Source organism: Elgaria multicarinata, chromosome 22, assembly GCF_023053635.1.
Source record: "Elgaria multicarinata webbii isolate HBS135686 ecotype San Diego chromosome 22, rElgMul1.1.pri, whole genome shotgun sequence".
Taxonomy (NCBI): Eukaryota; Metazoa; Chordata; class Lepidosauria; order Squamata; family Anguidae; genus Elgaria; species Elgaria multicarinata.
In genome coordinates, this window is record NC_086192.1 from 16,164,389 (window position 1) to 16,184,319 (window position 19,931).

General features: G+C 53.5%; 1 protein-coding gene across 1 annotated transcript; it reads right to left on the reverse strand.

Moving 5' to 3' along the window:
* Positions 1-1,800: 1,800 nt before the first annotated feature.
* Positions 1,801-19,368, reverse strand: LOC134412801 (septin-5-like). The gene is made up of 13 exons (XM_063146812.1): positions 19,339-19,368; positions 19,021-19,170; positions 16,737-17,072; positions 15,055-15,148; positions 13,779-13,865; positions 12,678-12,801; positions 10,175-10,309; positions 8,970-9,087; positions 8,268-8,369; positions 6,900-6,996; positions 6,186-6,348; positions 2,264-2,363; positions 1,801-1,880 (listed from the first exon to the last, which is right to left on the reverse strand). Exons 1-13 carry the CDS (start codon positions 19,366-19,368, stop codon positions 1,821-1,823), a joined length of 1,596 nt encoding a protein of 531 aa, XP_063002882.1. The 3' UTR covers positions 1,801-1,820.
* Positions 19,369-19,931: the final 563 nt, after the last annotated feature.

Below are 19,931 nucleotides of genomic sequence, written 5' to 3' on the forward strand. Positions count from 1 at the left end.
CCCCTTTGCTTCCACGTGCCCTGATGGGCGCAAAAGGGAGGCCCATCCTGGTCTAATGAGTCGCCTAAGTAACTTTGCGTGGTCCAGGCAGGATGCGTGGAAAGGAGACCACTGACGGTTCCAGGGTGAGCCACCCACACTCTGCGCACCAAACAGGGACAGCGGGCAGCCTTGGCAAGGTGTGTCCGCAACCGGAATCATGTCCATTCTTCACCTTCTGCACGTGAGCGCCTTGAGTGCGCCGTTCCGGCAGAAGTGTCCTAAGAACAGGTGAGCTTGCATCGCGTTACTCCGATGGTCCCCTGGAGAGGGAAACGTGGCGGATTGGACGAGGAACTGCGGTTTTTCGTATTTGCCGCCCCCCCTCCGAGTGTCTCCCATCGATCTTTCCTGCACCGAGCAATGCGCTTGCTTGGAGAACGAATGCGCGGAGTTCTTCCGGTTGTTCCTTTTTTAAATAAACAAAGCGTGTTGCTGCATGCACACTGAGCAAAAGTCGAGACGTAGGTTTTGGCAGCCTTAGAAGCCTGGTGCCGAGCGAGGGCAGCAGCATGCAACGCCACGAGCAACCTCTGAAGAGAGGGGAAGCGTGCTGCGCATGTTTCTGGACCTCATGGGAGATTTCCAACTGGAATAGGCCCCAGAGGAGAGACTCGGCTGCATTCGGTCCCAATTTAAGCAGAAGGAGGGAAATTGTACACACGCACACACACACAGCTGCTCTCTTAGGCTGTGCGGGAAGCAATTCTCCGGCTGGGTTTGTCCACATTTCACAAAGACGGGTGTTTTGATTATTAGACAAGTGCGCCAGACTGGGAACGGATCACATTGTCACAAGCATATTGTCCTCCGTTGAATTAGCTTGCAAAATTATAATTCTATGATCTAATATTATAATATTATTAGGGCTGTGTTATTTAACGCCATGTTTTGGCGCTCCCCGTTACGGAGGCAGTGGGGTTTGAACGTGACTTTCAAACTAGACAGAAGAGTTTGGGGAAGTTAGTCAAGGTGGGCCATGATCCAGCGGGAAATCCTTGCGTGCAAGGCTTCCACGAGTCCCATTCATTTCAACGGCAGGGTAATTTGCACCCAGAGCTTTTGAGGCCTTGCGAAGAAGAGTTCTCTATTGAACTTGTTGGAAAGAAGAGTCCCCAAATCCAATTCAATTTTAAAACCCATCGGTACCCAGATGTGGCCTTCCATTTTGACCTTCCTTCCAGGCTTTGAATTTGGCATTTCACCTGTAAATGGGGAACTCTGACCTTTTGGGGTAATAGGACTAAAGAATTTTTGAGAGCATGGCCAGATGCATTTTATGCATCCTTCTCCAACCTGGGGGCCGTGGAGATGTGTTGGATGGGTGTGGTAGTCCAACACATCTCCACGGCCCCCAGGTTGGAGAAGGAGGTAGTTTGTGTATACATTTCCCTTTGCCACAATTGCGAATTCGAGTCTACCAAAATTCAGGTGCTGCATTTGCGGGTTGCTTCCCTTCTGCAAGCTGAGAATTGCACCCTCCAGAAACTTGTCACAGCGATGACCCATTAGGCCGCTCAGCGGGACTGCAGAAAGCAGAAGTCCTGGTCTGCACGGGGTGTGGGTGTTTGCAGGTAGCCATTGCAGTCTTCGCGTTGCTCAGGGGACCGGCAGGTAAGCGGCGTGAGCTTTCTTCGTAAGGCGATGGTTTCAGCGACAGCTTTTCAGCTTAAGGTGAGGCGTCGGAGCCGAGCGCTGGAGGCTGGGCGGACGGACAGGGTGAGATGTAAACATGTTGCGTCTTGGAGAGGGGGCGGAGGGGGGCGGGGAGGGGGGGTTGGCTAGTGAGTGTCCTCCATCTGCTGCTGAATTTTCTCTAACATTTGCTGCATCCGCCGCAACTGGAAAGGAACAGAAAATGCACGCCTGAGAGTCCCTTCGTTCCGAGGCCTGGGTTCAGCTCCCAAGCGTGGACCGCCTTGCAGGGGTGGGCAAAGCAAAGGTGAAAGGGGCAGGGCAAAAAAAGCCTTAGAAGAAGCATTTCAGCCTTTTAGCATAGAGGACAGGGGAACTACAGGAGACAGGGACTAGGACGGTGCAAATATCGCCGCAGCCTCATCCAGATGTGTTGGGCTGCGATCACGATTGGAGTTGCAGTGCAACACATCTGGAGAGCACATCTGGTTGAGGAGAGCGGAGCTAAATGAACCAAAGGTCGGGCGCGGTGCAGCTTCGGAGTTCAAGGGATGTCCGTTTCCACCCAGCTCCCCTGTCCAGCGCTCACCTCCTCGTCTTTCTCCCGAATCAGTTTCTCCGTCTCCGCATCCGGCACGGGGGGAACGGCCGGGAGGGGGAAATCCGTCCCGCTTTCTCTGGTGAGTTTGCTATTTTTATTTTTTGGGGGGGAAAATGTCAAAAATGTCAAAAAACAAGGGGAAAGTCATCAAGGCACTTTCAAAGAACGAGATGCACCCGTGTTTTTTTTTCCCCCTCCTGCCACCCGAAACACGGCATTCAGTTTTTGGAGAGCCCCTTCTCCAAGCCGCCTGCCCCCCAAAAACACGCCTGTCCTGCCTCTCCGCGTGGCTCAAGAGAGCGTCTTCCAAGTCTGTTCTCAAAGCGATTGACCCTTCTGACTGATGCACCAGAGAAGTTCGCACTTCGGCCATCCTCTTGGATTTCAACTTCCATCATCCCCAGCCTGCACAGCCATGGTTGCTGGGAGTTGTAGTACAAAATTCTTTTAAACAGCTCCGCCCACAGCCCCCCCCCTCAATCTTACCGACACAAGTAGGACCTCCTGAGCCTCCAGGCCAACTCACACCTCCGAACCTCCTCCAAGTCGCCTTCCTGAGCCTCGGGCTTTTTGCGGAGGAGAAGGACGGCGCTCCTGTGGTCGGCCGGAGCCAGCCAGTCCAGCCTTATGTTCCCGAAAGCATACGCCTCTGGGAGGGCAGCCGAGGCGCTGAGCATGCCTAGCTGACGCTGGAGGCCTGGAGCGGCGACCGTGACCTCAGTTTGGACGCGGCCGTGCCGTGGTGGCAGGGAGCTCAGGGGCAGAACAGCTGGAAGGCCTGGGTTCAAAAGGATCACAAGGAACTGGGCTCGGAAATGAAAACACCGTCCCCTCCCCATCTCTCTACCTGAGACCTTGGAGAGGGAAACCCGGCCTGACTCAGTTGGCGGCGACTTCACGCAAACCGTGGCCAATCTCTTCACCGTGGTCTGACCATGTGAGCCAGGGCTTGCCGGAGCTCCGCCCCAGAAGCTATTTTCACCGTCAAGCCTGCACTCCCCATACTCAAGAGTGCCATTCCCCCAGCTCGCCCACCCGACTTTGGGATGGGGAAAAGGGATCCCAAGTCAGAGCGGGCAGAAGAGGGCCATCTAAGTTCGCCTCGACACCCGGTTCTTTTATTACCAACACGTCATGTCCACGAGGGTTCTAGGGTTCCGCCCACCCCATCCCACCCCCTTCGGTCATCTGGGGAGAGTCAGAGGTGTGGTTGAGGGGTACACAGCACAGCACGTCCCCAGCCATGGAACTGCGGAACTCTCTGCCCCAGGAGCATTTAGAAGACAAGGAAAGACACTCAATTTTTTTTTCAAACTTCCCAGTCCCAGACTAGAGCTGGGGTGGGCAGCTTGCGGCCCTCCAATGTTCTTGGCCTACAAATCCCATTAGCCCCAGCCAGGTTAGCCAATGGTGTGGGGCATTCCTTTTTCTAGGCCTCCATTAACCCCCAGATTCACACAGAAAAGCCCGCTTCACCCTGCACCTTCTGCAAACATCTCATGTAACGCCCCATAATTTCCACAAGGCTGCTCAGGCTGGGGTTGGATCCAGACTAATGTAAGTTTCATTGATTTCATTGGGTCTACTCCAGGGGCACCTGGGGGGTCCCAATCCAGCCCTCTCACAGCCACACCCTCCCCCCCACCCCGACTACAGTTTCCCTGGCTTTTGTGAAGTTTCTCCCCCATTCTAAAAGGTTGAAATATCTCTCCTAACACTGAGTGAGCGTTAAGCTAAACCGGGCTGATTTGGGGGCGGGTGTATTTCTGGCCACACCCCTTCTGATTTGCTCTAGGGAGGGCTACCGCTGGATCCAGCCCTTGTTTCCTGACCCCATGGCCAACCTCTGCCCCTCTGCCCTGGTCCCCTTCACATAACCACACCCCGGGGGAAGGGGGCTGCCACAGATGGGCCATGCAAATTTCACAGTTTTGCAAATTTCACAGTTTTGCAAGTGTCACAGCTTTGCAAATGTCACAGTTTTGGGGCTTGCCAACGGAGGAGCCCCAAAACTGTGGGGTAGGGGGCCAGCCACAAATCCCACCGGTGCTTTCCCACCGACGCAACGGAAGGCAGCGAGACGCTGGGTTAGAAATAAAACGCCTTTATGGAAACGCAAGGAAGCCGGAGAGGAGGCTGGCCGTGGCGCAGCCTGGCGGAGGGACGCGGTGCGAATCCTCAGCGCCGGAGGGAGAGTTGCTCCGTGGGCCGGAGACCTCAGCGGCTCACTCCATAGAACAGTCGCTGCAGCACAGTCTCACGGACGAGGAATCTCTCCTTCTCCCCCGAGGAGCGCGGCAAGCGGAACAAGGGAACGGAGACAGTCAACTTAGATTCACGACCGGGGGGCGGCGAGGGGGCACAGAGGGGGCGCTCTACCAACTCCCTAAACTTCTCAGCCATCCCCTCACCCTGGAGCAGGAGCGCCAGGGCCAGATTAAGCCACGGGGAGGACCTAAGCCATGTCAGGATTCAGAGGCCCCACACCATAAAAAATGAAGACGAAAAAACGTATTACCTTAGAACAGAAAGGGTGCGTGAAACAGTTTTATGTATGTAGCCTTCTCTGAAGATGTGTATAAGAACCCTAATGAAGTAAACTGACTTGAATGTCTTTGAAACTAGCTCTAGTCTGCACTTATTCCCTCCGATACGAAATGCGTGATGCCACACTTTCTCGATATAAGGCAACTCTGCTGTAAGTCACACCACCCTATTTAAGCCAAAGCCATTTCAATGAGAGTACGCTTTAGTTATCTCCAACATACTTAGAGGACCCTCCTAATATAAGAGGCCCTAAGCTGTGACTTATTTGGCTTGTTCCTCGATCTCGCACTAAGGAGTGTCGTTCCGAGGGTCGAATCGCACTGCGGAGAAGATCTTGGGGGATGAGTTCCAGAAGCAGGAGGAGCCAAAAGCCAAAAAGGGGCGGAGACAAAAAAACAGTCCATTTTTGCTTAAAGCTCCTGCCAATAAGGCGGCATCTCAACCTTTTAGAGGGGTTAACCCTCAGTCTGCCAGCTCTAAAGCATGAGAAAATTTTGCAATACAAACTGAAAACATTCCAATGCAAATTAGGCTGCTTTGCATCCCAGAAAGATTCCAATTCAACATTTTCAGGAAAACTCACAGTAGTGCCAGCACGGAGAGGACATGGCCGGTACAGGCAGCGGGTAGACTGCAAAGGAGCGTCAGCGGGGCAAATTTCACCTACTGGTTTAAACCGATGTCTGCTGGTCCCTAGGATGGAGCCCTCATCCCACAATGATAGGTGAGATTCAAGTCTCCAATCCACCACCTCTGTGCATTTGCTACTCTGGTGCCAAATTTGGGCACCCCACAAATTTGCCCTCTTTTCTTCTTCTTCTTCTGTTATTCTTTTTAAAGGCACAGGTCAAAAAGCATCAGTAAAACCCAGCATGCGTTTCTGTTTCTAAAGGCGCGAACGCCCTCGCCCCGAGGCAAACGCGAGCGCTCCCAGGGAAATGGGGATCAATCTGCGTAATTTATTCCGGCTGCAAAAGGCGGGGTCCTGCTGTCGTTATAATAAACTTGAATTCTGCTCCTGGGGCCCTAAAGTTGTGGTGGTTTTTAAAAAATGTGAAGAAGAAAAGTGCAAGAGAGAGAACTGGCGGTTCCAAGCCAGGGCTAACCTTCCTGCGGGACGCTCTTCGTCGGGCCCTCAGCCCAGCTGGGAGCCGCTAAGCACACTTTGTCCACCTTTCCACCTCAGACCTGTTGGTGGGAGGAGGCGACAACGCCGTCACGGGAGGCGGGGAGGGAGGGACGCCGTCCTCAAGCTGTGCGCACCTCTCGGCGCATTCCGGCCACGCCATGGACCACCGAGAACCGCCACCACCACCCTCCGGCCCAGCCCCCCGGCCCAGCCCCTCCACGCCGGCCGACTCACTTGCGATTCCGCTCCTTCACCACCATGCGGGTCATGCTCTGGATGCAGTGCGCCCGGTAGTTTTCGTAGTGCGTCTCCCGCGTCACGTCCTTCAGGTCTTGCATGTGGGTCCTCACCAGCATGGTGCGCAGTTTGACGAAGTCACAGTGCACGGGGTTCTCCACTGGCAGGAAGACAAGCGCCGTTCAACGCGTGGCCAGGCCCACGGACCTCCCGAGGCGCCTTTCAAAGCAGACCAAGCCCTACAGGAAGATCCCAGAAACCGAGGGCCTCCCCTGACACCACGCAGTCCACACACACACGCACACACCTGCTTGATGCAAGGATCCGTTTTCAAGCCACGCTGACTGATGTCTATCCGGTCGCCGCTTGAATACCTCCAGGGATGGAGAGCCCACCCCCACCCTAGGAAGTCGGCTCCATTCTCTGACTGCTCTGATTGTTGGGACGTTTTTCCCGGTGTTCAACCAAAATCCGCCTTCCTTATCGACACTGCAGAACTTGTAACGCCAAGCTTAGTACTCAGGGACACCAGCCCTTTCTTGACTTCAGCAGCATCCATAACTGGTCATTAATTCAAACTGGGGGGATTTTGTTAAGGTTTTTGCAGGATCCTGTACGATGCCTGCAAGCCACGACCCCCCACTGACCGTCGTGGTAATGCTTCCCTCTGTGCAGGCCGTGGCACAGAGCCACGACAGAGCTCCTAGTTACCTTCCACGACGCCCCACGGGTACAGCCTGCCACGGATCCGTCGTCCTTTGGCCTCCACGACAGTGTTGCTGCCGATGACAGCGAAAGGGATGCTCTCCTGCAAGAGAAGGGGGGCTATGAGGGTCCGGCCAGCAAGGTGGGGCAACACACACACACCATGATCTGGCACACCTCATTGGTTTGGTGCCAAAAGGGTGCAAGGCGCTGTGCAGAAGAGTGTCATGTGTAGAGTCAAGTGAGGAAAATACCAGCCTTAGTTGATGTGCCTAGAACTCATAAGCGCCGATAATCAGTTGACGCACCTAGAACGGTGATGCTTGCTGATGAGCTCCTGTATGAAGCATAGTTGACACGCCTAGAACTATACTTGCTAATGAGCAACCGTCATCCGATGGTGTGCCTGTGATGCTTGCTAACGACGAACGGTGATGCTTGCTAATGAGCTCCCACAATTGATTGACATACCTAGAACTAGAATAAGCACCCATAAACAGTTGATGTGCCCAGAACTGTGATGTTTGCTAACAAGCAACCGTAATCGGTTGACGTGCCTAGAACTACGACACTCGCCCAATGGGTCTTCAATGCATTGAAGAAGTGTCCAGCACTGATGGTCAGTGGCTGCCGAATAGCACTCAGGAGAAGCATTGCGGAATTACGAATGCTTTTACAGCTGACTGAGAGAAAAAGAGCTTTGCTAAGGATTATCCCAGGAAAATGGAGGGGTCATCCCTGCCTGCTCCTGGACCTCCCTGTGTGTCATTTGGATGCCCAGGGACGATCCCGGGACGATCCTGGGGGGGAAGACAGGTGTCGAAACAGCCTCAGTGCGGATGTTGTTAGGGGCATTGGGAGCTGTGTTATACCAAGTCCCTGTCGACGCTACCAGGCAGGGTTTTAGGCACGGGCGTCTGCCAGGCCTATCGGGAGATGCCCAAGGCGGAACCTGGGAAGCTTGGCATGCAAGCCAGCCCCGCCTTGCAAGGATTCTGGCAGCAACACCTCGGATCAACCACGTGCGCGGGAGAGCTGGCAAAATAGCTTGGCCTGGCAGGTTCGTCCCTGTCTGCCTCTCTTTCACAGGAGCCAGGGCTCCGGGCCCGGCCGTGGAGCATCTGCGTGGGTAAGGTAAGACAACCAAATGCGAAACGTAGCGCCTGTTTGCAAATAGCGGGGACATAGAAAGCTGCCGTGCACGGAGTCACATCTCTGGCAAACGAGGAACAGGGCTGGGATACGGAGCTGCGTTTACGGGCACCCCAGGGCTCTCGTCGGCCAAGGATGCCGGCCGTCGACCAAACATGGTTTCGTCCTGAGTTTGTTCTGGCCACCTTGGGAGACTCCCGGCTGCCCCCTGCCCCTCCTCACCTTGAGGGCTTGATCCTGCTGCTTGAAGTCCTCATCCTCATCGGAATCGCAGTCGGGGAACTGGTAGATGCGGATGCCAAACTGGTCGATTTCGTCACGGATCTGGTGGAGGAGGACGGACGGGAGCTCAGCCAGGGCTTAGAGCAGGGGGAGGTGACCAGTCAGGTGTTTTGGACCACAATTCCCATCATCCTCAATTCCTGCATTGAGCAGGGGGTTGGACTCAATGGCCTTGTAGGCCCCTTCTGACTCTGCTATTCTAGGATTCTGTGATTGGCCAGGCCACCGTTCCTACCGCCAGAGGGCCAAACCGTGGCCTCCCCAAACCGGGGTGCCCTCCCAACATGCCACATTAAAGCCTCCATCAGTCCCAGCAACCTAGCCGACGGCAAGGAATGATGGCAGTTGTAGTCATTCACTCCGATCACTTCTCCTAAATGCACGCTATCAATTGCAAGTTAATAAGAGGCTGTGGAAGATCCACTGTGGCGAGTTCTCAAAGGGCCTACTCTCCAGGTGCAGGCTGGGGACTGTGGGAGTTGTAGTCCGACACATCTGGAGGGCCACAGGTTGGGGAAGGCTGGTTGTGCCAAGGCACACTGGGACTGAAAAGCGGCTCCTGCCGGCTGCCCCATAACTCCTTGTCACACAGGAAAGGCCGAGGGGGCTCCATCTCCCCACGGTCCCCCCCCACACACACACCTTGTTCTTCATCCGATCCACCTCTGAGGGCATCAGGGTGTCTGCTTTGGCCAAGACAGGGACGATGTTCACACGCTGGTGGAGCGCTTTCATGAACTCCACGTCCAGAGGCCGCAGCCTGCCGAAAAAGGGACGGACCACACCTCAAGCGCGCCCCACGGACACCGAGAGCCCTGCAAGGGGGCTGGGGGAAGGGGGCTGGGGCCCCCAGGAAGAACTGCCTCTTCTCAGCCACCTCTGCTCTTCTGGATAATAAGCACAAAGGTGACTGGCAGTGCCCACTACCCTGCAACGGCGTTCAGAGGCGCCTCTGCGTTCAAATTGCTTGCGACCTGGCGGAGATTCTTCTCGGTGCCCGGCTCAGCCTGCCCTCCGCGCCCAGGCATTTCATGGGGCATTGAACACAGCTTTGGGGTTTCATAGAATCATAGAATCATAGAATAGCAGAGTTGGAAAGGGCCTACAAGGCCATCTAGTCCAACCCCCTGCTCAATGCAGGAATCCACCCTACAGCATCCCTGACAGATGCTTGTCCAGCTGCCTCTTGAAGGCCTCTAGTGTGGGAGAGCCTACAACCTCCCTAGGGAACTGGTTCCATTGTCGTACTGCTCTAACAGTCAGGAAGTTTTTCCTGATGCCCAGCCGGAATCTGGCTTCCTGTCACTTGAGCCCCTTATTCCGTGTCCTGCACTCTGGGAGGATGGAGAAGAGATCCTGGCCCTCCTCTGTGTGACAACCTCTCCCACACTCGAGGCATTCAAGAGGCAGCTGGACAGCCGTCTTTCAGGAATGCTTTAAGGTGGATTCCTGCCTTGAGCAGGGGGTTGGACTGGATGGCCTTGTAGGCCCCTTCCAACTGTACTATTCTATGATTCTATGAGGGGAAAGCGGTGGTTTTCAACCTTTGGTGCAGATCATTCCCCATTCTGAAAGGCTGAAATGCCTCCACAGGCTTCGCTACTGGCGGAAACCCCTGAAGAACATGGAAAGGACCCAAAGGCCTGGATGCGGGAACCCTCTCTGACCCCAGAACGCTTCTCTTGGCCCGAGAGCTCCTGGGATCCTCTGCAGAATGCCGTGACTTTTTCAAGTGACGGAAAGCCAGTATCTAACTGTAGCGTCGATGGGGTGGCCGTTCTCCACTTGCCGGCACAGGCGTGGGCCTCCAGCCTGCAACTCCTAACCCCGGGTCCCAGGATTCGTACCCGTGTCCGAAGGGCGAGATGAAGTAGAGGCAGCAATGGACCCGGTTGTCTTGGATGTTCTTCCGGTTGAGGCCGCTCTCGTCCCGGAAGTACTGCTCGAACTGCTGGTCGATGTAGTCAGCTACAGTTTTCCAGCTGGGGAGGGGAACAGAAACGCAGCTTTAGGCGGGGGAGCGGAAGAGGCGCGTAAAATGGAGGAGGAGGCTGCCAGTAACCTGCGTCGCTGTTCAAGGCGGGGCTGAGAACAGACTCCCGTTTGAGAGTCCCGAGTTCGAGTACTGCCTCTGACACAGACTCACTGCAAGGCCTTGGCCAAGTCTCTGTTTCCCACCTTTAAATAACACGTTTGACATCACAAGGCAGGGCAGAGGCCAGGCCAGAAAGCTGAGCATAGCCCCATTTGGGGGGGAGGGAGGGAGGGGAAGGGAGCTTTAGGAGGCTCCTTGGAGAAGATTGGTGGGTCTTCTGGTGCACCTGCGGAGGAGCAAAGCGCCAGAGCGAATATGCCCCCTCTGCCCTAACAGTTGCATCACGATGGCCCTGGCTCAGGTCGCCTTTGGCTCTACTGTAGGGATGTGGAATGTCTACGGGCTCCTCCAGGGGGTGGGGCTTGGGCTTCCATCCCCGCCCTCCGGAGGAATCTCCAGGGTTATCTCCAATCTGAAATTGGAGATAACAGAAGAGACGCAAGTGGCAGGGAACTCAGTCGGTGCTGGGACAAACATGGCAACAGGCAAAAAGGCAGGTGAGGTGGGGGCATGTAAAGGGCTGTGGCCACACCCACTAACATCATCTGGTCCATGGAGGGCCGGGGGGGGGAAATTCCCCCCACCCACTGAAAAATGGATCAGTGTCCCTGGCCTACTGCAGAGTCAGGGAGGCAGTTACGCCAGGATTTCTTCCCCAGTTCAGATTTTAATCCGAGCCAGAGAAGAATTCAGGCCCCATTGATCATCACTTCTTTGAGAGGAGCGTGACCAGCCCCCCAAAACGCCACTCCACAAGGATGCCCACCTGGCAAAAACTCTGTGATTTCCTCCCCCACAAGACACAGGCTTTTCTTTTCCCCCAGACAATTTAGAGTTTGCCGGGGAAGTGGGGGAAGTCATATGTTACAGCTGCATTGATCTATTTTATAGCACACTGGAAGCTGCCTCAGATCAGGTCCATCTAGCCCAGTATGGTTGACACGGACTGGCAGCAGCGGCTCTCCATGGGTTCAGGCAGGGTTCTTTCCTCGCCCTCTCTGGAGATGCTGCCAGTGGTCAAACCTGGAGCCTCCTGTTTGCAAAAGGGGCCCTAGGGCAGCGCTACGTCCCCCTCGCCTCACGTCTGGCCCCACCCTAAACAGTTGTCTTTTCAATTTCGTAGGTTTAGATTGCCTTTTATTCCTTTCGCTTCCGTAACCTGCCTTGAGATTCATCGGTTATCAGGAGGAGCAAAAATAAAATAAAAGCAGAATAAAGCTACTACTGGAGCCCTGGGGAAACACGTTTCGCGGGCGTATCAAGTCTCCGGGGCAGTTTGGGGATGGGGGGTGGGAGAGAGAGAGAGAGCAGCCTTGGGTCAGCCGTGTCCTCCTGTCCCAGAGACCCCAGCCCCACCCCACGGCAGCAGGATTTACCTGCTTTGCAGCCAGCTGTCTTTGGTGGCACGCAGGTTATTTTTATCCCACTCTTGACCCCCATCCAAAGGTCAACTCAGCCTGGCAGGCAAAGGACTAATGGGATTCCCTCCCGACGGTTCCCCACGGAGCTGCCGTAAAGCTGCCGCGGCTAATTCCACCTCATTTATTTATTTATTTATTTATTGCATTTTAAAAAATCGGCCCAGTAACAAATGTTCTGTTGGGAGGATTACAAGGATACAAGACAATGCAAATAGTTAATAGAATAAAATACTACATCATACGGAATAAGAGACCTGCACGAGATGTATTAGAACAGCCATAAAATCTAAAATTCAGGGTGCCATCCTAGGCCTGTTTAGACAGGGGAAAAGTCCGACAATTTTCCCGTCTAAACAGGCCTAGGATGGCACCCTGAAATGCCTGGGAGAATAAAAACCTTTTCACCTAATTGAAAAAACATCAAAACTGGCTGTTCCATAAATGAGGCCACCACCGAGAAGGTTCTCTCTCTTGTAGCCACTAGCCCAGCTTCCTTCAGTGGGGGCCCCTGAAGATGACTGAAGGATCCAGGCAGATATATACAGGAGAACACGTTCTTTTAGATCACGGGTGTTGAACCTCAGGGGTCCCAATCCCTCCCCCAGTCCAGAGCCATTTTCAGCTTCCAAGGTCAGCACCAGCACTTTGAACTGGGTCTGGAAACGGACCGGAAGCCCATGCATCTGAGTATGCACAGGAATCGCACGGTGGTCGCGTTGGCTACAAAGGGAGGCTTCCATCCTGTCTTCACAGGCGGCCCCACGTACAATGCGTTGTCCTAATCCCACAGGGTGGCGAGCGGAGCGTAACCAGAAGCAACCAGGGAAGGCTCACCATTCGGTGTTGTTGACCGCATCCCCAAAGCCAGGCGTGTCCACAATGGTCAAGCGCAGCTTCACCCCTTTCTCCTCAATGTCCACCACGTGCTTGGTGATCTCCACCGTCTGGAGGATCCGTTCTAGTCATGGAAGGAAGGAGAAACGTGGCGTTTGGGGAGGCCACGGACCAAGAGGGAGAGAGCGGCGGCTCACAGTTCCCCTATGTGCATCACCGAAGGCCGAAACCCCTTCCCCAACCTAGACATGGCTTAACCAGCAGATCAAACCAAGCTCCAGCTAAGCCCAGTGTCTTGTTTCCAACGGTGGACAGCCAGGTGCCTCTGGGCAGCTCAGCACCAGGGCGTCAAAGTCCTCCTTGTTTTATTCCCATTAGCTGGGATTCAGAGGTAAGATGTCCCTGAATATGGAGGCTCTACTTAACTGTTAGGGATGAGACAGAAGAGGCTCCGTGTGGTCCATCAGAGGCATGCACAGAGGGTGAGGGGGCAGGAGCCTCTCCCGCTGGCCCTACAGCCAAGTATTTTAGAAGTATTTTGCTCCTGTACATGGAGGTTCTATCTATCTATCATGTCCCAGAGCTGTTGAGTGGATCTCTCCTCTTCCTCCGTCAATAATCCGGGGGGGGGGGGAAATACATGATAAATGCATGATAAAGGAGTTAATAATGCACTCGCGGCCTCAGGATGCAGCCATGGCTGAATGGAGCCTCCTGGCTGACAAGCAGTCTATCGGCAGGTGGGCTGGCTGGAGGCCGCTGCCTGGCCAGTGTTGGGACAGGGCTTTGGCCTGTAGTAACTAATGCTTTTTGCCCCCGGGCCCTTCATGAAAGGTGGAACAGGGGGAAAGGTCTTTTGCCCCGGGATCAGCCTGCTTTTCAGCAGGTACTAGAGTAGCCTTCCTCAACCTGGGGCGCTCCAGATGTGTTGGACTGCATCTCCCAGAATGCCCCAGCCAGCTGGCTGGGGCATTCTGGGAGTTGTAGTCCAACACATCTGGAGCGCCTCAGGTTGAGGAAGGATGTACTAGAGGAACCTGGCCCACCCGTTCTCCGCCTCTCTGCTGCTGAGTCCAGACCCGGTTTGGAAGCAAAGCTGACCTTCTGCATTTAAGAATCTGCGGTCCTTGTACAGATCCGTAAGGAAGAGGCTGTTCACCAAGGTAGATTTCCCCAGGCCAGACTCTCCTGAGCGAAAGGAGACGGAACAAGAAGAAGAAGAGTCAATATTATTCCACAGGAAGACAGATCTGGAAGAAGCAAACATTTTGAAGGAAAGAAAGAAAAAAAGGAAAAAAGGCTGTGCGCATATGCAAACGACCACTGAACACCCACACAGAGGCGGAAAAAGAAGCATTTCCAACGTAGAAATGTTAAAAACTGTTAATATAACTATGTTCAACATTTGCATTTATTAAAATTGCTTAGAATGCTGAACCAAAAAGATTCATATCGACTGAAATTTACGTTCATTAAAATCTGAATAAAAATGATGTGTGTCGACCCGGCCCTGCGCATGCTGAGGAAGTAAAGTCAGTGGCAGCTGTTGGGTTTCTAAGCTCTCTGCCATCCCCAGTTTAGACCGTAGGTCAGTATTTTAATTTTTTTTAAAAAAAAAGGAGCGCAAAACTCTCAAATATCAAAAGCAAAGTTTTCGCTGGGCTTCAACGAATGAGCCGCTGGTATCAAGGACCAAGACATGCACGGCCTAAACGTGAGAAGGCAGCAGGGCTAGAGACTTTGTGGGTGGATTTAACCGGAACGCTTCGGCGTGCACTGAGCCAGGTTTAACTTGCAATCATAGAATCATAAAATAGCAGAGTTGGAAGGGGCCTACAAGGCCATCGAGTCCAACCCCCTGCTCAATGCAGGAATCCACCCTACAGCATCCCTGACAGATGCTTGTCCAGCTGCCTCTTGAAGGCCTCGAGTGTGGGAGAGCCCACAACCTCCCTAGGTCACTAATTTCATTGTCGTACTGCTCTAACAGTCGGGATGTTTTTCCTGATGTCCAGCTGGAATCTGGCTTCCTTTAACTTGAGCCCATTATTCCGTGTCCTGCACTCTGGGAGGATCGAGAAGAGATCCTGGCCCTCCTCTGTGTGACAATCTTTTAAATATTTGAAGAGTGCTCTCATGTCTCCCCTCCATCTTCTCTTCTCCAGGCTAAACCTGCCCAGTTCTTTCAGTCTCTCCTCATAGGGCTTTGTTTCCAGACCCCTGACCATCCTGGTTGCCCTCCTCTGAACACGTTCCAGCTTGTCTGCGTCCTTCTTGAATTGTGGAGCCCAGAACTGGACACACAATGTTTGTGTGTCTCGAAAGAAAAGAAACTGGAAGCTTCTTTGAACTCGGTATGCCAGCCTCGTCTCGATACCTGCAACCATGAGGGTGAAGTCAAATCCTTTCTTCACCGACTTCCGGTGGACCTGATTCGGGAGCGTCGCAAACCCAACATACTCTTTATCATCCTGCGAGAGAGACAGAGAGAGATCTACATAGGGGAACCGCAGAAGTCCAAACTCTCAGGGACATTCTAAAACCTTTCCTTTAGAATAAATGTTTCCCAAACTGTTCTTTATTTACTTATTCCTATCCATAATCCATCCTATCCACAAGCACTCAGGGCTGGCGGAAGTTTTTAAAACACACAACCCTGCAAAAAGAAAACGTATCTTGTATTGTCAGAGACGAAACCAAAACAACCTGCTGCTTATAAAATAAATCTGCCGCGCAGTCCGTCGGGAAGTTCTCCTGCCCAAGACCCACCAAAGGAAGCTCAGGGCTCCTGCACTACCACTCTCCATTTCAATGGGTTGGCAACTGACCAGGAAAGGAACAGCCGCACTGCGCCGGTTTAACTCCCGTGCTTTTAAGGGCAGTTTCATTTTCTGGAAAACCAGCACATCACAGCCTGACGGAGGACGCTCCCATCTGCCCGTCACGCCGCTGTGAAAAGGCACAGCTACAGGGAGAGATTTAAAAGGTGGCGGCCACAGGGCTTGTGCAGTGAGAGCCAGTACGGCACAGTGGTGAGAGCGTTAGACTGGGTCGTGGGTGATCTGGGTTCAAGTCCCCACTCAGCCATGAAGCTCCCTGGGTGACCTTGGGCCCATGACTGATTCTCCACCTAATCAACCTCACAGGGTTGTTGCGAAGTGGAGGAGAAGGAGAGCCATGTAAATTGTCTTGGGCTCCTTGGAGAAAAAGGCAGGATATGAATGTAACTAATTCATAAAATAAATACGAAATAAATGTCCTAACCAAACGTCGTCCTGTGCAAAAGAGTGGAGAATGGGAATTTTCAGCCACAAATATGAATGTCCTTCGGGCTGCCGCACACGGAGAGCACACTGGGAATTAAATTCACGACTGAGACTGGGCTAACGCAACATGTGAACTCACACTCGGTGGTTGGCTGTGGGCTGTTTTGAACCGTGGGTTGTTTGTCGAACCGTGGGCCAGCGTCTTGTCTGAACGCAGCAGGTTTTCCGCCGGATGGCTCGTTGACCACGCAGTGTGGCTTGCTAACCACCCTGAACGACCCAACAGCAACCCGTGGGTACTCAAGTGGCTTGCTTGAGAAGAATAAGCCACGCGTGGAAAACATCCCAGGTTCAGACAATGTGCCAAACCACACCGTTCAACAAACAAGCCATGGTTCAACAACAGCCCACACTCAACCGCTGAGTGTGAGTTGTGTGTCACCGCGGGTGCCAGTTCTAGCCTCGAGGAACATCACATCTCTCAGGGATTCCTCGGAGTGGGCAAACGCACCCATGTGCACCTTGGCAGGGGCTCGCCTTGCTGCCGCCACCATCCGGCCAGGCCACATGAGCTTCTTCTGAGCTCCCTTGCATAAATGGGGCCTTTTCAGCAGCAGTGAGGAACTGCACGATTTCGGCACAAGAACGAAATTGCGCACTGACTCCAGAAGCGCCCGGCTGGGTCCGGGGCGGTCCCCGCCAGGCTCCCAGACCCAGCCAGTCCCTAGCGCCCACAGAGACAGAGAACCCAACAGAGGCGGAGCAGGGAGCGAGCCGGCCGGCTCTGCTTTACCTCGTCCGAATCGTAGGGGTCCAGCCGGCCCCACGGGCTCCTGGGCCGGGATGGACTGGAGGGGGCCGGGGCTGCCATGTGCTGCTGCTGCTGCTGCCCCTTCAGGTCGAGAGGCCGGGGGCGGTGGAAGGCCTTCAGGTCCTTCTCCTCGCCGGCCTCGTGAGGCGTGGTCCGGAGCGCCGCGCTGGCAAACATCTCGGGCTCCTCGCGGCTGGGGCCTTCCTCCTTCCGGGTCCTGTCCGGATCCACGCGGCGGAAGGTCTCCTCGGCGGGGTAGTCGTTGAGGAACTGCACCAGCTCAGCCTCGTCCGAGTCTTCCTTCAGGAGATGCTTGATCTGGGTGGTGGGAAGGCGGCGGCCGGGCGGAAGAGGAGAAGGAGAGAGAAGTGGGAGAAGCGTGGGGCATAAACAGGCCAGGCAGGAAGGGGGCAATGCTCGGTGGAGGCTGGTGGCTCAGGTGTGAGTGGGGCATTGAATCCGCTCCAGGTTTCGGTCTGAACAAGCCAAAACTCCAAAGAGCCACTAAACCAGCCTTCCTCAACCTGGGGCGCTCCAGATGTGTTGGACTGCCCCTCCCAGAATGCCCCAGCCTTCTGGGAGTTGCAGTCCAACACATCTGGAGCACCCCAGGTTGAGGAAGGCTGCTCTAAATGGTCAGGGGTCAGGGGAAGGGCTATCTCAGGATTCCCAGAAGGCCAGATTTGACCCACGGACCTGTGGTTCCACACACTTTCAATACTGGGTAGACTTCTCTGCCCCCCCCCCCAATTTTTCCGCTTTTGACACGGCCGGTGGTCTTGCAAGCACCCAGGCCTCCATCACTCAAGATCGCAGCTCACCATCCCCTTTGCAGTAGGGGGGTCTCTTCCTGCCCTCCCCCAATCCCAAAACACCAACTCGTGATTATTATTTTTTTAACCTAACTTTTAAAGAGGATACGAAAGAAACGAAAAGGCCCACCGAGGGACAGCTTCACAAAATGACCAACAATAACACAAATCCAGCCTCCTGCCTTTTAAATACAGAATTTAACCTAAAACATAAGACTGAACAAGGCCACGATAAAAAAATGAATTCCCAATTTGTTTGCTACTACGTGTGTGTATTCCATGAGACCAACGGCTCGTGTATTTCACGGCTCGCTCATTCCAAGACACGTTGAAAACACACTTTAATTGTGAGAACCGTGTTTGTCCTACTAAGTCAATGAGAATCAAACATTTTGCTGCCCTCTGCCAAAAACCCGTCTTGACAACCGACATTCAGACCTTCAAAGGTCCAACTCGCTTGGCCCAATTTGGGCTGCAATACTACATACCCAGCTTTCTCCATTCTGGTTGGACTGCAATTCCCATTATTTTTCAGCCAGCATGTGAACACACAACCACAGTTCTTAGTCACATAAGAACATCAGAAGAGCCCTGATGCTGGATCAGACCAAGGGTCCATCTAGTCCAGAGCTCTGTTCACACAGTGGGCGACCAGCCATTGGTATTCACGAAACACCAGTAGAAAATTAAGACTCATAAGATCATATTAAGTTTGCTTCTGGGGGAAGCCATGTTTTATCAATTCAGACAGGGAATTGATAAAACACAGGAACAGGACAGGAACAGAAGTGACTTCAAGGCACTGAGCTACTGGAATAAACAATTCTAGAAATTTCATTTTATTTATTACATTTCCCTATCCCCCAATACCCAAAGCTGAGTGGCTTATTAAAACTCTAAAAATACAACATAATAATGGAAGATAAACCTATTTGCATAAGGAAACATAAAACATTTTTGCTCAAACAACAACAAAACCCGTTAAGACCCATTAAAAAAAATCTGATGCCGTGGCGTCCAATGCCTCAGAGCAAAGGCTTAACCTGGCGCCAGAAAGATGAGAATGGTGGCACCAGGCGGCTCTCAGTCCACAATTGGGGGGCCAACACCCAAAAGGCCCTGTGATTTTGTTACCATCCTCTGAGACACCCTCGAAGGAGGCATTTGGATAAGGGCCTCAGGCGGTGATCACAGGGTACGGGTAAGTTCATGCCAGGAGATTCTCCTACGCAAGCTGAAATTTAGGAAGCCTGAGATGCAGAGGAACAGTAAAGGGCAAGAACCGGGGCGGGGGGGTCCTTTGATTGTAGCCGCATGAAGCTCGTTTGCACTGTTGGAAAGGTGCAGGAAAGGTGCTCAAGGGGAGGCAGAGCCCAGGCTCAGGAGGCCTTGGGGGGAGGGAGCACAGAGGAAAACTCAGGAGGGCTCTCCGTCTGCACATGCCAAGCTCTTACTGAGTGCTTCCTGGGGATCCCGGCGGCCTCTTCATTCTGCCAGGGGAGGCTCCGCTCCTCAGCCTCTCCCTGGGCGCCAGCAAAGGGCAACTCTCCCGCACGGGGCTGGGCCTCTTCTGGGGCTGCCAAGGAGCCTTCCGCCTCTGCTGCCTGAGGTGAGAGGATGGGGCAGGGCACGGGGAGCGATGAGGGGCGAGGGGAAGAAGTTGGAAGGCGCAGAGGGGCAGAAACCAGAAGACAGAGCCAAGATGAAGCAGTGGCCGCCGCAAAAGACGGCCGTGAAGGCGAGTGCCCCACAACCGCACCCATGCTCTGTACCGAGGGCACGCTTGCTTCCTCGCCCACCATTAACGCTTCCACAAATCGCTCGGCACTAAGTTGCGTCTGTCTAGTTACGGTTCAGGCACGTGCACGTCCCTCCCTATGCACGGGGCTGGAGCATAAGGCGCACACTTCCAAATGAGCAAACGGACGTAGTGGCTTCGTGAACCTAATGTTTTTTAAAAACTCCCGTAAGAGTGTGGGGGCCCAATCCAGATTGCACGCAGTGGTCCGGATCAGGCCCCCAGGCACTTACACAGGGGTTAAAAATATTATTATTATTATTATTATTATTATTATTATTATTATTATTATTGCACCAACAATGTACTTGGTGCTGTACTTGGTGCTATATAAAATGTATATTAGATTGCTAAGTGACCATGCAGCTAAGGTTGCATCCAGTTGAGACCTGGGCCCGTCTGCATTCTCATCAACAGTGGTAAAATCACCCCCCTCTGTTTCATTTCCAGCACATCCCGAAATCCCTCTGGTGAAACATTGCAATCCTTCCTGCAGCCATGTGGCTCCGTGCCCACATTTTACACAGACCAAGAGCTATCGTGTATTGATCCAATTTCCAAAGAAAA

Excerpts from the sequence above, each read along its gene's own strand:
- LOC134412801 (XM_063146812.1), bottom strand. The coding sequence starts at position 19,368 with ATGGTGGGCGAGGAAGCAAGCGTGCCCTCG. Across the intron at positions 15,149-16,736 it reads ACCCCTACGATTCGGACGAG|GATGATAAAGAGTATGTTGG; the intron begins GTAAAGCAGAGC and ends TCTCTCTCGCAG. Across the intron at positions 13,866-15,054 it reads CTTCACCCTCATGGTTGCAG|GAGAGTCTGGCCTGGGGAAA; the intron begins GTATCGAGACGA and ends CCTTTCGCTCAG.